Source organism: Trachypithecus francoisi, unplaced genomic scaffold, assembly GCF_009764315.1.
Source record: "Trachypithecus francoisi isolate TF-2019V2 unplaced genomic scaffold, Tfra_2.0 Lachesis_group3, whole genome shotgun sequence".
NCBI lineage: Eukaryota > Metazoa > Chordata > Mammalia > Primates > Cercopithecidae > Trachypithecus > Trachypithecus francoisi.
The window spans coordinates 140,158,900-140,181,207 of NW_022681468.1; the positions used below are offsets into that span (position 1 = coordinate 140,158,900).

The 22,308-nt window shown below is 38.8% G+C and overlaps 1 protein-coding gene across 4 annotated transcripts in view; it reads left to right on the top strand.

Annotated features, from left to right (window-relative positions):
• ATP8B4 (ATPase phospholipid transporting 8B4 (putative)) overlaps nt 1-22,308 on the top strand; it is a 270,644-nt gene that overhangs the window by 212,381 nt on the left and 35,955 nt on the right. For all 4 annotated transcript variants that reach the window (XM_033190153.1, XM_033190150.1, XM_033190152.1 and 1 more), the window contains 3 exons: nt 10,743-10,890; nt 13,713-13,896; nt 14,448-14,671. In XM_033190153.1, coding sequence (XP_033046044.1) covers nt 10,743-10,890; nt 13,713-13,896; nt 14,448-14,671 — 556 coding nt within the window. The remainder of the gene's footprint in view (nt 1-10,742; nt 10,891-13,712; nt 13,897-14,447; nt 14,672-22,308) is intronic.

A 22,308-nucleotide genomic window follows, 5' to 3' on the forward strand; every position in this document is an offset into this window, starting at 1 on the left:
TACCAATTTTGGGTTTTGTTTTTGCTTTTCAGGTTCTTTCAGTCATTTCATTATATTGCTTATTTAAAATCTTTTTACTTTTTTGATATAAGCATTTATTGCTGTAAAGTTCTCTCTTAGCAGTGCTTTTGCTGTATCCCATAGGTTTTGGTGTGTTTTGTTTCCATTTTCGTATGTTTGAGGAAATCTTTTCATTTTCATCTTACTTTCTTCATTGGCCCAGTATTCACTCAGGAACATGTTTAATTTTCATGTAGTGTATTGTTTCTAAGTTCCTCTTGGTATTGATTTCTAGTTTCATTCCATTGTGGTCTGAGAAGATACTTGATATGACTTCAATTTTCAAAAATTTGTTGAGACTCGTTTTGAGGCCTAACTTATGGTCTGTACTGGCGAATGTTCCATGTGCTGGTGAAAAGAATGTGTAGTCTGCAACTGTTGGATAAAATATCCTGTGGATGTCTGTTCAGTCCATTTGATCTAAAGTCCAGTTTAAATCTACTGTTCTTCATTGATTATCTGTCTAAATGATTTATTTAATGCTGAGAATGTACTGTTGAAGTCCCTCATTATTATTGTATTGGAGTCTACTTCTCCCTTCAGATCTAGTGATATTTGCTTTATATATCTGGGCGCTTTAGTGTTGGGTACATATATATTTAGAATTGTAATATCCTCTTATTGTAATATCCTCTTACTGAACTGATCCCTTTATCATTATAAAATGATCTTTTTGGCTTAAAGTATCTTGTACCTGATATAAGTATAGCTCTTCCTGCTTGCTGTTGGTTCCTGTTTGTGAGGAACATCTTTTCCTATACCTTTACTTTCAGTCTATAGGTGTCTTCACAGGTTAAGGAGTTGCTTGTAGGCAGCATATAGATCACATTTTTATAGATCCAGATCCAGGCCATCTGGATCACATTTTTAAAAAACCCATTCAGCCATTCTATATGTTTCAAGAGGAAAATTTAATTCATTTCCATTGAAAGTTGCTATTGATATGTGAGGTTTTGTTCCTGTCACATTGTTAATTTTTTTCTGGATGTTGTATATATCTTCTGTCCCTTTCTTTTTTGTTATATACTTTCATGTCAGTAGTTTTCTTTAGTTGTAACTTTGAGTCCTTTCTCTTCCTCATATGTGTGTTTGCTTTACCAGTGAGTTTTGCACTTTTATGTGTGATTTGTAATAGTAGATATTGCCCTTTTACTTCCAGGTTTAGGATTCCCTCAATTATTTCTTGTAGGGCTTTTCTAGTAGTGTTGAATTCCCTTAGCTTTTGCTTGTCTGGGCAAGACTTTATTTCTCCAAAGAGGGTAATTTTATTTCTCTACAATAAAGTAACCTTATTTAGAAATAACTTTATTTCTCCAAAAAGGATAACTTTGCAGGGTATAGTATTTCTTGACTTCCAGATATTGTCTTTCAGCACTTTGAATGTATTATCCTATTATCTTCTGACTTGTAAGGTTTTTACTGATAAGTTTGCAGTAAGTCTGATGGTGACTCCTTTATAGGTGACTAGATGCTTTGGGAATGCTGATAATTCAGATATGTGGTTGCTTTGTGTTGTCTCACATGTCATGTAGGCTTTGTATACTCTTGCTAATTTTTTTGTCTTACTTTTGTTTGACTGGGTTATTTCAAGAGACCTGTCTTCAAGTTCTGAAATTCTCTCTTCTGCTTGATCTAGTCTATTGTTGAAGCTCTCAAATATAATTTTTATTTCATTCAATGAATTTTTCAGTTGCAGGATTTCTGTTTGGTTCTTTGTTGTGATGTCTACCTCTTTAGTAAATTTCTCAATCATATCCTGAATTGTTTTTCTCATTTCTTTGTATTGTTTATCTTTGTTCCCTTGTATCTCACTACACTTCTTTCATATCATTATTTTGAATTATTTTTATGGGAATTTCATAAATTTCCTATTCATTGGAATCTGTTACTGGAGAATTATGGTGTTCCTTTGGAATTATATTTCTGTGCTTTTTCATGTTTCTTATGTCCTTACGTTGCTATCTGCACATCTGGTGTAATAGTCACTTCTTCCAATTTCGTGGATTTACTTTGATAGGAGAGGACTTCCTCAATATGTATCTATGGTATTTGTTGGGTAGGGCACTTTGGCTTTGATTCTGGATGTGTGCAGTAGTATAGTCTCCATGTAATTTATTTGGCTTTTTTTTTTTTTTTGTAAACAAAGCCAGTGGTGTCTGTGACTTCCTCAGTGGCTTAGGGTATGGCTGTTAATGGAGGCTATAGTGAAGTTTTATTGGGCATGGGGACAGCAGGTGGGACAGGCTTGGGCACCAGTGGGAGCAGTGGCAGGCTGGCCTGCCTGTCTTTGGGCCCAAGGATAGCACATTTGGCACTGGTATTAGTGTGTCCTGGTGGGCTGATTCTTGGGTCACCAGGAGGCTTGCTCAGGTGCCAGCAGTAGAAGCAGTAGGCTGAACCTTGGGCCCCTGGGCTGCAGGCATGGCATAGGCAATGACAGTAGCAGTGGTTGGACAACTCTCTGGCTCCCAAATAGTCTATGCTGGTGTTGGCAGTGGCTGTGGCAGGCTGGTCAGGTCCACAGGTGGTAAGTGCAGGTGGGTGCTAGCTGTGGTGGTAGTGGCAGGCTGGGTGGTAGTGGCAGGCTGGGTTAGCCTGTCTTCTAGTCTCTGGGAGGAGTGCTCACAATGGGGGATGGAGCCATGGTGATGGATGATGATGGAGCAGGGTGATCCCCAGGCCCCTAGGTGGTGTGCTTATGCACTGGGGTTGGACATATGGAGGGTGGTCAAAGCCAGGGTGGACAGACCTGTCTGTATGTTCCCCTTCTCCTCACTGTCCAGTGGTATGTATGGGTGCTGGCTGTGGTGGACAGGGACAGGGTTATCCCAAGGCCTCTGGTGGAATGCTCAGCTGGGGGTGCAGTAGCTGCACTATGGCCCTGCTGGCTGCTGGGGTGAGTGGGATTGCTTTTAGTAGTCGCAGCCTTAGGCAGGTGACTGGGAAGGGTGTGCTTTGGCTGTAGGTGGCAGTTATCTGTCCGGTAGCCTATCCTTAGGGCATGTGAAAATGTGATGAAGTCCTGTTGCTGGAAGGGTGGTGGGGTTGCTGTCAGTGTCTTTGCACTTTGGCCATGGTGGCAGTGGTGGCTGTGGTGGTGGCTGCAGGTGGGGAATGTCAGTGGAGCTCCAGGAATGTGGAAAGGGAGGTACTGTTGGGCCTGCAGGCAGGTTGTAGTCTGGTGGGGCTGGACTCTCAAAATGACACTTTGCTATAGCTGCTTAGGATTTAGAGTGGTTATGTGGGACTTGGTGTGAGCTCCCTCTCTGGGGGCAATGGCACTGCCTTGTCTTCAGGCAGCTCCCTATGTTAATTTCAGGGTCTGAAAGGGTTGAGAGGCTCTTTCATGGCTAGGATTGGAGTCTGTGGTGGGATTGTGGACCACCGGGCATCTCTCACTTATACTTTCCCTACATTGGAGAGCCCTTCTGGGCTCCCAGCCAGGCAGGATGCCTTGTTTCCTTCTTCTTTGTTTTAGGTGTTTCCTGTCACTTCTCTCTTGAATTCCAGTGTTCTCTCTTAGATGACATATTGGAAGTATGATTATCTACTCTCTATCTTGGTGCTTCTTTGTGGGGGAGGCAACTGCCAGATGCCTTTGGTTGTACATCTTGAAGTACCACTCTTATTCAGAATTTGACTCTTGCTGAAGGAAGATAGGTGCAAACGGATCTAGATTTTAATAAGCTTATTGCTAAATGTTTTGAGACAGTGCCTAGAACAGTATAGGGAATACATATGTATTACCTCATTTTGTTCTTAAGAAACTCAATCGTAGGCATTACTATTTTCCCTGTTGGACAGATTAGGAAGTTGAAGTATATAGAGGGTAAGGAACTTGCCCAAAGTGGTCCATGGTTCAGGTGGGATGTGAATTAGGCAGCTTGGCCCCAGAGCCTGTGCACTTGCCATGTGTTTCCCTAAACATACCTTAGATGTGTTCTTATTCCCTTTAATAATTAATCAATTAATCTAAAAAATATAGTTGTGAAGGCATCTCACTGCTTCACTTGAGTAAATGGTCAGACACCAGATTAGCCAGTAGAGTCAGCATAAATTTGCAGGGGAAATAGCAGATGTAGGAGAAAGAGTATGGCTTCCTGTCAACTGGATTTGAGGTGGAATCTCAGCTTCATGCTTAGACTGAGTGGGAAACTTTTGATATGTGAATAACCTCTCTCTGCTTGGTTTCTTCATTTGTAAAATGGGGATACAAATAACTACTCTATAGCTTATTTTATTTGGGGGATTAGATAAGAACTTAAAGCTTTATGACTGTTCCATGAGCATCTTTCTTGCCTTCCTCATTCTGTCTCTATTTCCTCCCTTCTCCCTTCCTTCATTCTTTCAGCCATTGATCCCAATCTTTCCACCAACAAGGTCTACTTTTGTAACTATTTCCCCAATAAGGGCAGCAGGACTGGAACCGTGGGCGAAGGAAGGGGTAGAATAAAATAGACAGCTTTTTGGAGGTAGAATGAATAGGTCTTGAAATTTGATTGGATGTGAAGAGAAGTAGTAGGAGGCTTTGTCACTGCTGGGTTGTCTAACTTTCACAGCCCAGAGTGTGCTCAGGCATGCAAGAATAGAAACTCATTAAATTTTCTAAAACTGAACTTGAACCTCTTTCTGTCTGATGACAGAACAGTTAAACTAGGCATTTTCAGTTAAATTTGGTTCAAGTCTGTGATGCACAATTGCCTCACCTGTCACTGTTCATCAGTGTCTACCCTGCTGGCACCCAGTACTTCCCACGTCTATGTTCCTGTCTGGTCTCTGCTCTCTTAGGGTTGTTGTTGGCTTTCCCTCTTGGCTGACTTCCATACTCTGCTGGGGCACCACGGAAAGTGTGGCTGCCCTTCCTCACCTCTCTGTGCCCAAGAGGACTTGTGTTCTTATACGGCCACTTCAGTTTCTAAAATCCCTTTACTCTGCTGATTGCCCCAAATTTATCTGAGGATTCCATTAGCCACACGGTTCCTTCATCCACTACCAATCCAGGGGCGGGTCAGGACCCAGACTTCTTTTAGCCATCACTTATCAGTTTCTAAACTCCTCCTCAAAGACCTCTATCCCTAGGCTGGGATGGGAAATGAAGGAAAGTAATTTCTTTCGACTCTGCTCCTTTTGTCATCATTTTAATGTCTTGACTCATTTAAAGTTTATTCTTTTGATACTTAAAGAAATCCCCCCCTTCTTTTTCCAAAAGTCCAATTAGTGAAATTCCAGATTGCTGAAATTCAGACTAATGATGCTGCTATGAGTTTCAAAACCCTATTTTGGTGCTCAAAAAGCAAAAGTTTGGTTCTATTTTTCTCCTTCTATATTTGACTCTGCAGATCCTCCTGAAGCAAAGCATATATCTAGTTAAATAAAGAGGGTCATTTGTGGTCCTAGTAGTAGTGGGAGAAGGAGTGATTGAGTTAATATCTCAAGATTTTATCCAACTACATTTGGTTGACTAGATGACATAACTGTCATTATGTGGAAAGAATATGGAGAAATGTGAACTACTTGTATACTGTTGTTGGGAGTGTAAGTTGATAGAAACTCCCTAGAGGACAAACTAACGATATATTTCAAAATTACACATATGCATAGTTTTTACCCAATGATTCTTCTAGAAATTTCCCTTAAGAAAATAAGTGAACAAATGTATGAATTTGTATGAAAAGGAATATCTATTGCTGTATTGATTTATGATAATAGAGATGAGAAATAGTTCAAATAACCAGCCATGAAGGATTTTGTTCAATGCTATGATATATACATGCAATGGAATACTCTTCAGTCATTCAAAGTGATTTTGTATTTCTCGACATTGGAAAATGTCCATGATATTTTTGTTAAGTGAAAAATGAGATTAGAAAACATCATGCATAATACGATCTCTCTTTTTGCAAAAGAGTGTATGTGTGTGTATATATATGTATGTATGTATATATATGTATAAAACACTATACATCTACCCATCTCCTTACCTCCTTGTCTACTAAGATCTGGAGGATATAAACAATGATTCTCTCTGGGTGATAGAATTATGGATCATGTTTACTTTCTTCTTTTTGGCTGTTTGTATTATCTGATGTTGTAATAGCGTTTGTGTAATGCTTTTACAATTAGAAAAAAGCTTAAAAATTGTCTTTTTTAATGAAAAGAAAAATATTCAGAAGAAAAAAATAAAGAATTTCCAGCTAGACTCAATATTTCAGAAGCCTTCGGGCCACCTTGCTCAGCTGAGTGGAAAATAATGTTATTTCCACTCAGACTTGTAGGTAACCCCATTCTTAGAGTATAAGACAGAGAGGCAGCATATGATAGAAAATTCTATATAAGAGGAATCATTATATTTGTAGTGTGCATTTTCTTAATATTAAGACTTGGGGTAAAATGGCATCCAGGAAAAAGCTATTGCTCAAAGTTGCTCTCTATACTCCTAATCTCAGCTACTTATATCTAAGCCCACAGCTTTGGGATGAAATATTGAAATCATAAATTTGCACCATTCCTTTTTCTTGTGTTATGCTTTTTGAGTTCAGTGGGAGTTCATTAAAAAAGAAAGTGTAACCAAAGAACAGGATCTGAATGATAGTAGCTATTGAAAAGAAATGACCAAAATGCTTATATTTAAACCCGTCAAATGTGCTTAGATAATTTCATAAACATGGATATATAATTTTCATACATATCATACATATGGCTTGTTTCAAATTTAATGTCGTGAAACCATTTTAGACACTTTGAGTCCCGGGTTAATTTTGCTGCTGTAGCTGCCTTATTATTAAAGGCATGCTTAGAAAGCTACAATTAAACCCTGCTATGGTTTCTCAGAAAATTACTACATTGAATACATTTCACCAATTCACATGTCTTCTGCTGAAAGGAAACCAGACTGAGAATTTTGATTAATCTGCGAGGAAAACTCATTCCGTGTTTCATTTTTATAGCATGATCACGTGTTTTGTTATTAGAAAAATTCATGTTCTTTAACTAAATCATAAAGTGACTCCACTGCTTCTGAGAAGTATCCCAGTGACATAACTAGGAATTGATATTTCTTCTTTAATCAACAAAATATGCATTGGTATTTTTGAACATCTACTCAGTGGAAAATTATTTGTTTGAATGTGCAGGGTTCTCAAATGCAAATGGCTTCAGGACCAGGCTTATAGCATTAACAACGTGATCTGGGCTATCTATTATACATCAGGGAGTGATGGGGCCTTTGGTGAGTGGGAACATCATGTTGGCCATAAAGTCATAGAGATTCTTTAAGACACTGTGTAGGCCAAACAAAATGCATCTTGGTCCTAATTCCTAATGCCTAGTCACCCAGGAAAAATGTTTTAGTAGATTAAATTTCTCTCATAAATCATACAATTTTACAGCACTTACTTAGGTAATCTTGTAGATCTTCTGGCACACATATTGGTGCAGCAGCCCAAGCTTTCATGATCTATTTTGACTGGTTGGGACATTAGCCAAACTGGCTGGTCCCATTTCCTGAGCTCTAATAATGAAACTGGTTCAGAGGTTGAACATCTTAAAGGTCTCTCAGGTAGGGTAGTAAGGAATGGAACTGGGAATTCAAATCAAAATTTCATGTACTTTCTCCCTTTCTCTACTGTTGGCAGGGTAGGGCTGTCCCTTAACTGTCCCTCTGGCAGTGTGTCTTAGTCCAACCTAGAGGCAAGCTGTGGCTGACTCTATGTGTAAACCAGCTTGCTACAGTAGACCAAGAACTGTGAATGTGAAGACCTAAGTTCTAGCCGTGGGTCTGACACTAGCTCATCAAGTGGCTAGAAGTCAGATAACTCAACTGTGGAAACATGAGGTGTCAGAGGCAGTCCTTGTATCTGAATCCAGTTTTCTAGGTTCCAAGCTCAAAGCTCTGGCTTTCGTATCAAAGTCCAGGTTTTCTTCTTTTAAACAGGGTGTCATGGTTTCAATCCCTTTCCCAACAGATTCTTTTTTTTTTTTTTTTTTTTTTTTTTTTTTTTGAGATGGAGTTTTGTTCTTGTTGCCCAGGCTGGAGTGCAGTGGCGCAATCTCAGCTCACCGCAACCTCCACCTCCTGGGTTCAAGCGATTCTCCGGCCTCAGCCTCCTGAGTAGCTGGGATTGTAGGCATGTGCCACCAAGCCTGGCTAATTTTGTATTTTTAGTAGAGATGGGGTTTCTCCATGTTGGTCAGGCTGGTCTTGAACTCCCACCTCAGGTGATCCGCCCGCCTTGGCCTCCCAAAATGCTGGGATTACAGACATGAGCCACGGCGCCTGGCCACAACAGATCAATTTAACCTTTCAATATAGAGTGCCTTAAGAGGACTGACTAGACGACTCTTTTTTCCGACCATCCTCTTTTCTTTTTATAGGTTGTATGCAAGCCAGTCTGTGCCTAACTATGCTTTGCTGTGCTTGTGGTGGCATGGGGCTGTGAATGCCACAGTTGCCTCAACTCTTCATGCGATTCCGCATGCCAAGAATTGTAATAAACTGCCCTTCATTACGCAGCTTGGAAAAAACAGGCACTCTTTTGTTTTAGCATTTGCTATTTGTATTATGTGGTTAAGCATTGTGTGTTAACGCTTGCAAAAATGTATAGCTCGTAGTCATTGAAGGGAGTTGTGTGTAGCTTTTTCCCTTCCTAATAAATCATTTTTGTGAGAACCAGCTGGTGTTTGAAGAGCTAAGTTCCAGGAAGAAAAAGAAATGACAGCTATAGAGCGTGGGCAAAGTTCTAAAAATATGGAAGCCCAATCTGGCCAAGAGACGTTGGCCTGTGCAGAGAAAGTGCAGTGATAATTTCAGCAGAGCCAGAAAAACTGTCCCTTTTCTGCCTGGAAAAGGGTTCATGTGAGATGTTAGGAAGACAGTTTAAGGAGAAAAAAGTCCTAAGTAAATAGAATTTCAGCCAATACTTTAATGAACTTCACCCTTCTTTGGAATGTTTTCACTCTCTGAGGGGAAAACAGAGATTGAGTCATTTATACAGCGAGTGAGAACTTTACTCAAAATGAGTACTCAGGAGATGTTTTCCCTGTGGTGCTTTCTGAAGTCGCAATTTATGAGCTCTGCAACATTGTCAGAGAAATGTTCATTTCCAAGGAACTTGTCTCCCTTGCTTTCTTTATTATTTGGCACTGTAAATTTTCATGACTGTGAGGAGGATTCCCTGACATAGTTATCTGATGGGAAAGTCTGATCCTCTCACTTAAAACAATGATTTTTCATGTCTGTTCTACCTCCCTCTCCCCTTTGTAACTCCCTAAATTTCACACGTAGCACTCTGACTTTATAAATCTTTTTCTTTGATTCTGCAAACGGATTGTTAAATGTATGATATCATTCTTGGAACCATGTGACCTCTGGGTTCCTAAAGGCAGATGTGATTTTGGTCCTGGACAGCAGAAGGAGATATTGAGCTTGAAGTTAATGTATCCTTTTGTTTTGTTTTTGTTTTTAAACTTAGTATGTAAACAACTGGTGTTACATTTTCAAATAATTAGACAGCTGAGGGCTAAAATAGTTATTTTGGTAAGTGGACATTCTCTTCTTTCAGAGGAGACTCAGCATAAAACGATTTTAATAAATATTTTCTACACAGGATGAGTAATTTCATTTTGCCAAAAGACACAGTATTCACTTTCTGGTCTTCTGTCACTCCCCATGTTCTCCTGAGCGCTCATTTTGTAAATGCCAGTTATGACCCATGCTGGATAGTTCTCTGGCTGTGGTTGAAACTTCTGTAGGTATGTCAGCTTGCCCTACGTTACTTCAAAGCCTGCACTCAAGTGCTCTTGAAGAGGAAATTCCCTTCCTTTAAAGGCATCATCTTTCCATGTTGGAGAGAACAGTAGAATGCCACTTCTAAGGGTGCTCTGTCACCCTACAATCTTCCTCTTAGATGGCAGAGATGCATGGGATGTGGGCAGGATTGTTTTATAGCTACTGCTAATGAGATCTGGAGCATTTGGAGGGCGTTTCCATTTGGAACAAGCCTCTAGTGTCTAGTTTTCTAGACACCTCTTTGGTGTCTAGTTTTCTCCTGGAAGATTTATTCTATTTTTTAAGCTAATGAGTACATTTTTTGCTTAAAATGTTCTATTCTTATATAATGGCTGTGCCAATTCAGTAAGTACCATCATTTTTTTTCTTGTTAAAATTTTTAAAAAATATATTTCTCAGAGGACCGCTATTTTAAGCTGGATCATATTACATTGTACCTTGAATTGATGAATTTATTTTATATATAGATGCCCTGGAATTCCTAGAAGATTTCATCAATTGTCTTTAGTCTTGTGCTTTCCATTATTTAACAGTATTGCATGTCAGACAGTGGTTCTTAAGCCCTTGAAGTTCAGACAATCTTAAGTACCAAATCTATCAAGATCCCCTAGTTCAAACGCAGCTCAAGATGGTGATTTAGCTTTTAGGTAATTTGAAACGTTTAAGATGATTGTGTTTTCATTATGTTTACTCTTCTACATACTGGAATTTGGAAATTTGCTATGGTATTCCCATCACAAAGAATTATCCAGCTTGCTTACTGAAATTGGGTCTTATGCCATATTCTGTCTGAATAGTGGTGAAATAAATTTACCTCTAGGCGAGTTTCTTGTTAGAGTTAGTAGGTATGCTCTGTATGCTTCGTTATGTTTCACTTTTCACCTTCTCCTTTAAGGAAAGCAAAAGAAAATTTGTCTGGACAAAACAGAAATGTTTCCAATGGCCATGTAGTTTGTGAAAAAAAGCAGCAGCTGGAGTTGGATTCTATTGTAGAAGAAACCGTAACAGGAGATTATGCCTTAATCATAAATGGCCACAGTTTGGTGAGTTTGCCTAAGGTTTTTGTCCTTTCTTTTTCTTCACCGCAGTAATCATCTCTTTTGTGCTATCGTAATGAGACCTCCTTTGTCTTTTCCAGACAAATGTCACTACTAAATATAGGGCATATGCGATGATTTCCTGTTTGCAAAAGGAAAGGAAACTTCTAATCTATATCTCATACATTATTGTTTGGATCACCACAGTGAAGGGGAGGCTCCAAATAAATGCTAAATTCACAGAATATCAATCTTGTCTAAATGACTGTAGACCACTTAGCAGTATTATTTAAGTGCCTTTCAAGAGGGGAGTGTTACAGCTCACTGTTACTTAATTAAAATAATGCAAGTGGGTGGATGTATTATAATTATTGCTCTTACTAATGTTTGTGACTTGTGGAGCACAACCTGACCTTCATGTAATTACTATACCAAATTATTGCCATTAAGATACCTCTAGTGGCTTTTCTAAATAGCAGCATTTTACAGCAATGCCAAACAATTTGCTTTGATTAGGAAATCTGGTTCTTGTCCTAATAGAATGAACTTGCATTGTACTTTTAATGTAGTTCAGATTCTAAATCTTGAACAAACATGAAAATACTCTTCTGAGTTTCTAATTTAAAATACAAAAGCTCCAATTACACACCAGTGAAATTATAATTTATATGCACAAAGAATGTCACATCTTTCTCTGGCTTTGATGATCATTTTTCACTTTGGAATTTGGAAAATAAATATATCTTCTTGTAGACAGTTTCTTAGAGGACAAAAGAAGTTGGATATGAGGATATTGTGTTTTCTCCCTTGCGATCAGCTGTCTGTTGTTAGCTCTTAGTGCTTAGAGCATTATCCAGCTGGATTCCGACATAATGATGTGTTGCCTTCTACACCATGGAAAGTTACAGAGCTCAGCTGCAGGCCAAACTCAGTTGAAAGTTTGTCCAAATGACACAAAATTCTCTTTTGCACAGAATAACAGTAACTGAAAATTATGACTGTCATCTGGGTCTTAAAGCTGGTGGCCCCCAAGCTGAATTGCCCAGAGACCACAGTATAGAAAGGGGACCTTATGAATTATACTTTGACTTTCTCTCAGGCTCAAAGAATCCAATGTGTGGTGGCATTAGAGTACTCAGGTGATAATTTATACCATTTTTCTCTCTCTGTCTCTAAGTGCATTGAAAGAAGGAGGTGAGATAGATGCTCTTCAAGAACCCCATCAGCTTCAAAGCCTGAAACTCATGGAACCATGAAATGTCATTTTTAATTTAAGGAGACTTGACTATGTTTTTGCTAGTATGGTCAGAAATCTTTTTTTTTTTTTCCTAAATCATGATTCTAATTTGCTTAAATCCTGATGTTTTACAGAATGTAATTGGGCCTTTGTTTTTTTGCTCAGAGTCTTAGCATAGTTTTTCACTTGCTGATAATAAAAAGAGGGAGAGAGAGAGAGAGAGAGAAAGGGAGAGAAAGAGACCATTCTAGGCAAGACAGGCAGTTATCTGTTTTCCCTTTCAGAAAGAGTGATAATATTTGAAAATGCCAACTCACAATTTCACCTAGGGATTATAGGTTTGAACATGAGAATTTTCTGTGCTGAGTTATGTTTTTATATTCATTTACCGATCCAGCCATTCATCCATTGGCATTTTTATTAAGCCTGCCCAGGTCACAGTGCTGAAGTCTGAGGATAAGATTGTGAATAGAACATGGTTCTTGTTTTAGGGAATGCTGTCTAGTGGGTGAGATAATCACACAGTGGTATGACAAATACTGTAAAAGAGGAATGAACACAATGCTTTGAGAGCACAGAGGGAGACAAATTTACTTCCTTGTGGGAGGATCAGGGAAGACTTCCTGGAGAGAGTGATATTTTCAAGGAGAGGTAATGGCAAGTACAAAGGCACAGAGGCAAGAAAGAGCCCATTCAATCATGAAGAACAAGCGATTTGGCATGATGGGAAAAAAGTGTAGACTTAAAGGTGATGCTAGAAGATAAAACTCAAAAGGAACACAGGGGCCAGATTGTGATGGGCTGTGAATGTCTTGCTAAAGATTCACACAAAGATATTGATGACTCAAAGTGTAAGTGGATTTCTGTTTCCTCTTAATGTGTTTATTAAAGAATTTACAGTAAAACATTTTCTAGGAAAAAAAATTGCACAGTTAATTGGAAGGGATTGTGCTATCTTTTTTAGTAATTTCTTGGCATATCTAAAGGCTCTTATGCATTTGGATAGGAGCAAGAGTAGAAATGGTTGAGGAACCCTGTCTGTGACATAGCTTGCATGCCCCTCTTTTGCACAGGCCTCTCTGGGTTTCAGTCATTATGTTCTTCAAGGGACAATCCCCAGGTCATCTGCTTCTCATCCTGCCTGCACATTAATAATCACAACAACAAACTAAATATACAAAACAACAATGCAAAGAAACAAAAAGCCCATCACATAGAATAAACAAATCATCATCATTTGTAATTCATTCTAAACTTGGTGAGCTGGTAGATAGGTTCTGTCTTTTGTTTTCAGCAATTTTAATGGTTTCTAGAACTTCTCCAGCATTTGACTCTCTCCAGTGCAGCATGATATCAAGGAAGACATATAAATGGCGGTTTCTTTTATTTTTATTTTGAAATTCCTTAGTAGTATTTTAAAATTCGCTTGGTAGGAGTTCAACATTTATTTCTTTAGTTTTTGTTGCTTGTGTGATTCTGAATCAACAATGACTTTTTGAAGTGAATGAAACAGTTTAGCAAACAAATCAGTTGAGAAACAAGACATTTGTTGTTTCCTGTTCTTTTTTGAATTTTATTTTTAATCACACAGGCTCATGCCCTAGAAAGTGATGTCAAGAATGATCTCCTAGAACTTGCTTGCATGTGTAAGACTGTAGTTTGCTGCAGGGTCACTCCACTCCAGAAAGCCCAAGTGGTAGAGCTGGTGAAGAAGTACAGAAATGCTGTTACTTTGGCCATTGGTGATGGAGCCAATGATGTCAGCATGATTAAAAGTAAGAGGATATTTGCTCAATGGGGTATGCTGCATACATGGGGTCCTCAGTTTCAGCATTTGGCAATATATAATCACTAGATTGCGTTAAACTTTAATTTTGCCAGTGATTCTAAAATGAATGATACTTCTGGGTCCAATGCTACCACCATTATTAGCATTCATAGCAAAATTTCTTTGTCTTTAAATAAACCATTTGTGTATTTTTAGGCCAGAAAAGGACGTCATTCACCTTATACTATTTGAGGAAGTAAGTAGGTACGGTGTAGAGGAAAGAACACCAGACCCACATTTGTAATATGTGACTTTAACCCCATCTTTGCCACTTAAAATTGTAAAAACTTCTATAAGTCACTGAACTTTTCTGAGCCTGACTTCCTCTTTTGTAAAACTAAGATAAATACCTATCATATGCGTTTCATGAGATAATATATGTGAAAAATTGTAATTGCAATGGCTGCAAGTTTTCCATAAATAAAAGAGGAATGACAAGTTTCCGAAAGAGATTGTGGCTTTGTTTTGGGAATGACAGTGTTCCTCTTTCTTTTGTAGGTGCTCACATTGGTGTTGGCATCAGCGGCCAGGAAGGATTGCAAGCAGTCTTAGCCAGCGACTATTCATTTGCACAGTTTAGATATCTCCAAAGGCTTCTCCTTGTTCATGGAAGGTGGTCTTATTTCCGAATGTGCAAATTCTTATGCTATTTCTTCTATAAGAATTTTGCATTTACACTTGTGCATTTCTGGTTTGGTTTCTTCTGTGGTTTCTCAGCCCAGGTTGGTAAAAAGCATGTTTTTTTTTTTTTTTTTTTTATATGGTATTACAAATGACTCTTCTTCATAGCTCTTTACTAATAATAATAAATTGAGAGTTTTTAATGACTGATTCAAGTGACAGTATTATAATTATGTAATTCATAGTTGACTTGAGCTTTGCACCCAAGAAGAATATGTATCTAGCTGGAATTTTATTTATTTATTTTCTTATTTAGATAGTCAACCAGTGAGTACTCCTTCTGTGCATACTTTAGTTTTTGTTGAAATGTTTTTGGTATGATGACAGGTAAGCTTGTAGAGTTTTAATTTAGAACAGAAGTCTGCGAATCACTAATAAGAAATGTTGAGGTATCTTTACTAGGAAGATGGTTTCTTATCTAACACACTAAATGTATCTGGGCCGAGGGTAAATGTGTTTTATATTAGGGAGAAGTAATTGGTACTCTGACACTAAAGCTGTTTCGACAGCAATTCATCAACTAAAAGTTGATCTATAGATAATGCTGGTAGGAAGAAAGAAAAATTAGCAAATTTATAAATTAGGATTCTGTTTTTATCACTTCTTATACATTTTAAAGGATAGTTATTTAGCCACACATCTTCAATATCAGAAAAGTGTTGACCCAATGAATCAACTGTAAAATGTAATGTCTATATCATCTAAATATACTTATAAATTTTAAAAAAGTTTTACCAAAAACTTAAATGTAGATATGGCATTCACATTTTGAACAACACAAGAAAAAGATTGTCCTTGAGAATGAAATAGTAACCATAACTCTCAGAGATTTATCCAGTTGTTCTTCCCTTCTTTGGGTTTTATCAATGACACTGGATTCAACGATATGCATGAAGGTGATTTTTTAAAAAATCATTTTATTCCAAAAAGACTGAATATAAATGAAATCTTGGCATCTTCTGTTCTCTTACATGTGCTGAGGGAGACTAGTGAATTCCTTTTTACAATGAAAATACGTTTTCAATATTTTTCCCTTTTTCTGGGAAGTTGAGATTTCTTAAAGTGAGGTACATCTGTTCCTATTCCTAATTTTCTCTTTTTAGGATAACATGCCCCAAACTAAAAGTAGATTATGTTGATATTTTTGCCTTTTTTTTTTTGGTTAATCTCTTGACAGTTGAAGTAAAACAGAGTCTTGATTTTAGCTACTCAGAATTAGAACTTATCTTAGTGCTACTTCAGAGTGGGCATGGGGCTGGGGATATTTACATGCTCATAATTCCTCCTTTGTCCAACAAAGACAAGCATGGGAATGTGGCCTGTGGCTTCCTAGTCTGTTGATTTTCCTTCCACATAAGAACAAAGCAAGACCATCTGCTAACGGGTGTTTCTAAGAGATCTAATTTTCATATTCCAAAGGCTTAAGGTTGAAGAATCTCAAGACTATGAAGAGACAAACCGCATTTAAACCTCTTAGAACACAGAAGAGTAGTCAATGATTTGTATGTGCAGACACACTAAGCTTGAATAGGCAACTGTTCCTCTAAGTTGTCTGTTAAAACTGTGAAGTCGAAACTAATGTTCTATGACTTCTAACTTCTACATTTAGATTGTTTTCTGGGTTCTGATAAAATTGGTCAGAGCCAGATGTTAAGCAACTAGAATTTTTATTCTTTCATCGGTATTTGCATTTTAAAAGAGCAAGGGAGAATAATAATTGCCCCAAAGACATTAGCAGCTTGATGGTTGAACCCAGCCGTAAGGCACACCACCTGTCTGTGATTAGGTTTCTGAAATGTTTGATTTAACAAACATGTTTCTTTTCTGTGTCCCTTTCTTTCCCTTTTGTTTTTTTACACTGAAAGCTCTAGTTAATTGCACAATCTTCATTTTGAATCCATTGTTAGTTCCCGATGACTATCTGTGTTCTTTCCTAAGCCGGTGAATTGGGTTGGACCAGTGGTTCTCAAGCTTTAGCGTGCATGGGAACCACATGGAGGGCTGGTTAAAGTACTGCCCGCTGGGCTCTAGACCCTAGAACTGTACTTTGAGAACCACTGGGCTAGAAAACCTAGAAGAATATCCCAAGTTCTGCTTCCTTGAACACAGACCAGAGTAAAGTCCAATCTGCTGACTTTTTGTTTTGTCAACAACATTAGACCCTATTCACCTTTTCAAAAGCTGAGGGGCCAGTTAAGCAAACAGCTGATCTCCCCTAGTTGAATTTTTCCAGAGGATTTAAAATCCTTTCAGCCCTCTTGCCAGGTCACTGTCCCTGAAGCATATTTTACCTGCACTAAGGGCCAGGTAGACAAGGGATGTCTGTTCAGGGTACAGGATTTCTTTCCCCAGTTTAGCCAGTCTATTATGATCTCACCTAGCTTAACCGTTAGCTCCTTGAAGAAAAGAAGTACATCTAACTCATCAATACATCTGTAATAAAATCTTGAATGTTACCTGCCATATAGAAGGCCTTCTAGTCGTTTCATGTTGTTGGGTGTTTCTATAGCCCTTTCCCATGCTTGAGGCAGTTGCAGCAAAGAGAGCCATTCCGATGTGCCTACAGTCACTCACACAGTTGCCACTTACTCTACCCACCCCAGAGGCCATCCCTGCAGGCTCCGGATCTGGTCTGTGTAAATGTGTGCAGCCTGACCATCACTGTGGCAAAAGGGCTCAGGGTCTTAAGGTCTAAATGTGGTTATGGAACTGATTTCAGAATGTAGAATGCTGTTTTTCTCAGTTGTGTTAATATTAATATGATACAATAGTTAATTGGGCTACAGGTGATACATTTCTTAGTTATTTATGCATCCTTTCATTCTAGGAAACACATAGAGTGGATTTTCCAGGTGTTTTGGCTGGTTCTTGGCTGATTTAAATAGAGCAGGATACATTTTTTTAGACAGAGGAGGAATCACCATAGAAAAATAATTGGGCCTCTGAATAGGAGTCCTGGACTGCTATCTACTTTGCCCTAATTTGTATGATGACCTTATCAAATTGGGACCTAAGCTTATACTGGAAAGGGTACTTTGGTCCCACTATTTAAGGATTTCACTCATTTAATAAATATTCACTAAGCCTTTGCTATGTGTCAGGCCGTGGTGCCTCCCGGACCTTATGTCCTGGGTATGTTAAAAAGTGTGCTCTTGATGGGCATGGCGAAGTGTGATCTCACAAATTTTACTAGCTATTCATGTTGTGGAAGGTTTAAGGTTTTATTTCCACACTTGTCAGAGAAATAGATGGGCTTTCCAGGAGAATGCTAAGTAGCAATTGCTTATCACCTGTTGGAAAGTAGAGGACAGCCAGTCAGTGACAGTACCCATGTAGTGGCATCAATATTGTGGGGTCAGCTTCTTTGTAGAATCATGATATTGTTGACACTAACAAGTAGGGATACAAACAAGTCATAATTATAGCTAACATTTAAATAGTACGTACTATGCTTCAGGCATTGTCTAAATGTTTTACCTGTATTAGCTCAATAGTTACAATCACCATATGAAGTAGGTTTTACAATCATGGTCTATATTATGGTAAAAAACACATGACATAAAATTTACCAACTTAAGGATTTTTAAGTGTAGAGTTCGGTAGTGCTAAGTAGGTACACATTGTTGTGCAACAGATCTCTAAAACTTTTTCATTCTGCAAAGCTGAAACTTTATATCCACTGAATAACAATTCTCCATTTCCCCTAGTCCCTGGCAACCACCATTCGACTTTCTTTTTCTATGAGTTTTGCTACTTTAATTACCTCATATAAATAGAATCATATAGTATTTGTCTTTCTGTGACACGCTTATTTCATTTAGCATAATGTCCTCCAGATTCATCCACGTTGTAGCATGTGGCAGTATTTCTTTTCTTTTTCAGGCTGAATTGCGTTACATTGCATGTATGTACTACATTTTGTTTATCCATGTATGCATCTATGGACATTTGGGGTGTTTCCACTTCTTAGTCTGTATCAGTTCTTGTTCAATATTTTCTAAATAATATTTGGGAGTTCTACTGTCCAGTAAATTCTATTTCTTCCCACTCTTACCTCCCCATCTTCTCTCTTCAGGCTTAAAAATTTACAATTCACATTAGTCTGAATTGTAGGCTCTGACAAGTCTGAATGTAAAGAAACACTACTATATTTGACTCCAGGATGCATATATATATGTATTCTCGCATCTGACATCTCTAAAACTTGGCTATGTCTTTACAGTCAAAAGTATATTACAATATCCTTTGATCTGGATTGAAGTCAGGTTTTCCAGAGAGCATTTGTGTGACTTCTTCCATTTCCCTGTGGGCACTGCTGCCAGCCTAAGATCTTTCTCTTTCCATATATTTTTTGAATTCAGATTGCAGAATCTAGTGAATAGCAGCTTGAGGTCTAGTGAATAGCAGCTTGCAGATTCTAGTGAATAGCAGCTTGATGTTTTCAAGAGATATTCTGTCTCTCCCTTTAGTTAGCGCAAAGCTGACACAGGCTAGTTTCCTTGCAGTCGCTTTCTGCATGAAGATTTCTCTTTTACACTGAGGTTGTAGCTCTTTGTTGCCCTACCTTTATGGGAATGTCAGATTCCCCATTTGGTCGAATTTTGGCATTGATAATGGTATTTCTAACAATCAATTGTGCTTTAGAGTCAATGAGATTTGGCATTATTACCCAAACTCATTTGGCGTGGAATGCTGCTTTTCCTTTTGTGTGTGTGTGTTTTTGAGACAGTCTCACTCTGTCGCCCAGGCTGGAGTGCAGTGGGTGTGATCTCAGCTCACTGCAAGCTCTGCCTCCTGGGTTCAAGCCATTCTCCTGCCTCAGCCTCCGGACTAGCTGGGACTACAGGCACCCACCACCATGCCTGGCTAATTTTTTTTTTTTTTTTTTTTTTTTTTTAGTAGAGATGAGGTTTCACTGTGTTAGCCAGGATGGTCTCGATCTCATGACCTTGTAATCCACCCGTCTTGGCCTCCCAAAGTGCTGTGATTACAAGCGTGAGCCACCGTGCCCACCTGGAATGCTGCTTTTTCTAAGCAACACATATATCCTGTAGAACAGGTGCCATATGGAACTCACTTTGGGAAATTCTGGAATAGATGCTTCTGTAGCAACAATTTCAAAACTTGACATTGCCTTGCTATTTACCCCAGTTCTAGTGTTTTGAAAACAATAAGACGTACAAAGAGCAAAATGATGCCAAGAATATTGTCCCCATAGGAACAGGCTATTTATGTTTCTCCCTTTACAAAAACTTCCACTTTAATAATTAACTCTAGTCCAAGAGACAAAATACCCCTCTTTTATACACCAAAGTAAGGGTTTACATTTAAACTTCTGCAAAGTCTTTTCCATTATTCTCAAAGATTTTTTTTCATATTATAAAAATATATTGAATATATCTCAACTTTTATGCTACTAAAATCATATTCTTTTACAGCTTTCTTATTAAAAACACAACTTGTCACACTTTGAGAAAGTTCTCTTGATTTACATTCTTCAAACATGTTATTTTTCTTAATGACATCCTGAAACACAGATTATAAATTATTTAACTATTCTGAGTCTATAGACATTTAAGATTTTTTTTTTTTTTTCAGACAAGTCTTGCTCTGTTGCCAACCTGGAGTGCAGTGGTGTGATCTTGGCTCACTGCAACCTCCGCCTCCTGGGTTCGAGTGATTCTCCTGCCTTAGCCTCCCGAGTAGCTGGGACTACAGGCACATGCAATCACACCCAACTAATTTTTGTATTTTTTAAGTAGAGACAGAGTTTCACCATGTCAGCCAGGATAGTCTCAATCTTCTGACCTTGTGATCCACCCGTCTCGGCCCCTCAAAATGCTGGGATTACAGGCGTGAGCCACTGTGCCCAGCCCAAGATGTTGTTTTTAATTTAATAATTTCTGTCTTCCTTATCTGTGAGTCACATGACATTGTCAACTTGCTAATAGAAAGACTTGCTTGCTATAAAGACAAAATAATGAAAAGGACAAACTCTTGCCCACCTAGAACTGGTTTTCTCATTGGGAAATAAAGAAGTGCATAAATAAGTAAGTCTAATAGAAATATTGTATTTAGTTCGGTGCAGTGGCTCACGCCTGCAATCCTAGCACTTTGGGAGGCCAAGGTGGGCAGATCACTTGAGGTCAGGAATTTGAGACCAGCCTAGCCAACATAGTGAAACTTCATCTCTACCAAAAATACAAAAAATAGCCGGACATGGTGAAACGTGCCTGTAATCCCAGCTACTTAGGAGGCTGAGGCAGGAGAATCACTTGAACCTGGGAGGTGGAGGTTGCAGTGAGCCAAGATCACACCACTGCACTCCAGTCTGGGTGATGGAGCAAGACTCCATCTCAAAAAAACAAAAAATGAAAACGGAAAAAACAAAACAAAACAAAACAAAACAAAAACACACAAAAAACAACTTGTATTTAAAGGTAATGTGAGAGCATGGGGAAAGGAGAAATGTGTGATCTAGGATGACTTAGGAGGATCTTGAATGACTTAGGCGCAATTAGTCTGCAAGCAAGTGTGTGAATATTTTAAAAATTAAGTGGAGATCTGAAGGCCTGAAATTCTACCTCCCTTCAGGGATTTGGGGCCTGATTTGCAGAAGGGTGTGAGACAATGGAGTAAAAGGAGGACATCCCTCCCCTCATACACTTTCCCACTGACCTGTAATTAGCTAAAATATTGTAATTTCTAAAATTGTATTTAACACCAACTCATTCAGAAATACCTTTCAAAAACTGCATGGCATTGAAGGAGGAGCTTACTTAGCAGTGTTGTCTACAGCAAGAAACCTGTTATAGAGCAGGTGTTCTACCACTGTAAAGATGGAAACTCCGGTGTTCCCCAGCCTCACCCCCCATGGGAGTGCCCTGGCATGTTAGCGGTACCGAAGACTGGCTGTGCAGGTGACTTGGATTTGGAATTGAGATTGGCAGGGATCATTGTCTCTTTTCCATTCCCTGTTTTTCCCTGGAAGGGCCTGATTAGCAACAGGTTTAACTGAAAAATGTTTTGGCTCTTTTTAGTCCTGTTTTTCTAAGGACAATATGCTGTAAATGAGGCAAGTGAAAAGAAAACATATTTGTAAGAACATTAGTCTACCGAGAATGAGAATTTTTGAATGGGGGACAATTTCCCCATCACACTCTCTCACTCCCCTTCAGATCACCCAAGTGTGGCTTTGGCCTCCAACGCCATGTGGCGGGTGATGAGGCTTTCTTAGCCCTTAAAGCCCCTTAGATAGCCACGTACTTCCAGTCTTTTAAAGAAAGTCAGCTGTCTGAGATCTTCCCACTCCCTGCCACCCCTCTCCTAAACTGCTTTAACAGAATTGAAAGCTCCATAGTGAAATGGAGCCAGTAGTAATAACAACTCCAAGGCCTGGCAGAGTTGGTAATAGCTGGCATCTCTTTAGAGGCCATTCCCGGGTAGGCCCAATCTTCCGTCACTTTCTCTGTCCAGTCCCAACAGCAGTGAGAGTTGCACACATATTCTCCAATGCAGAACCTATGGTCTGAATGCTTGTTCCTTTACCAACAATAAACTGGGTGCCAGTTTAGGACCAGGTCCTCTGATGCCCCCCCCCCACCCCAAGGAACAACAGAGTGAATCAAAGGGATGCCGTTCCTGCCCTCAAGGAACCTACAGTCTGGGAAAGATTTTA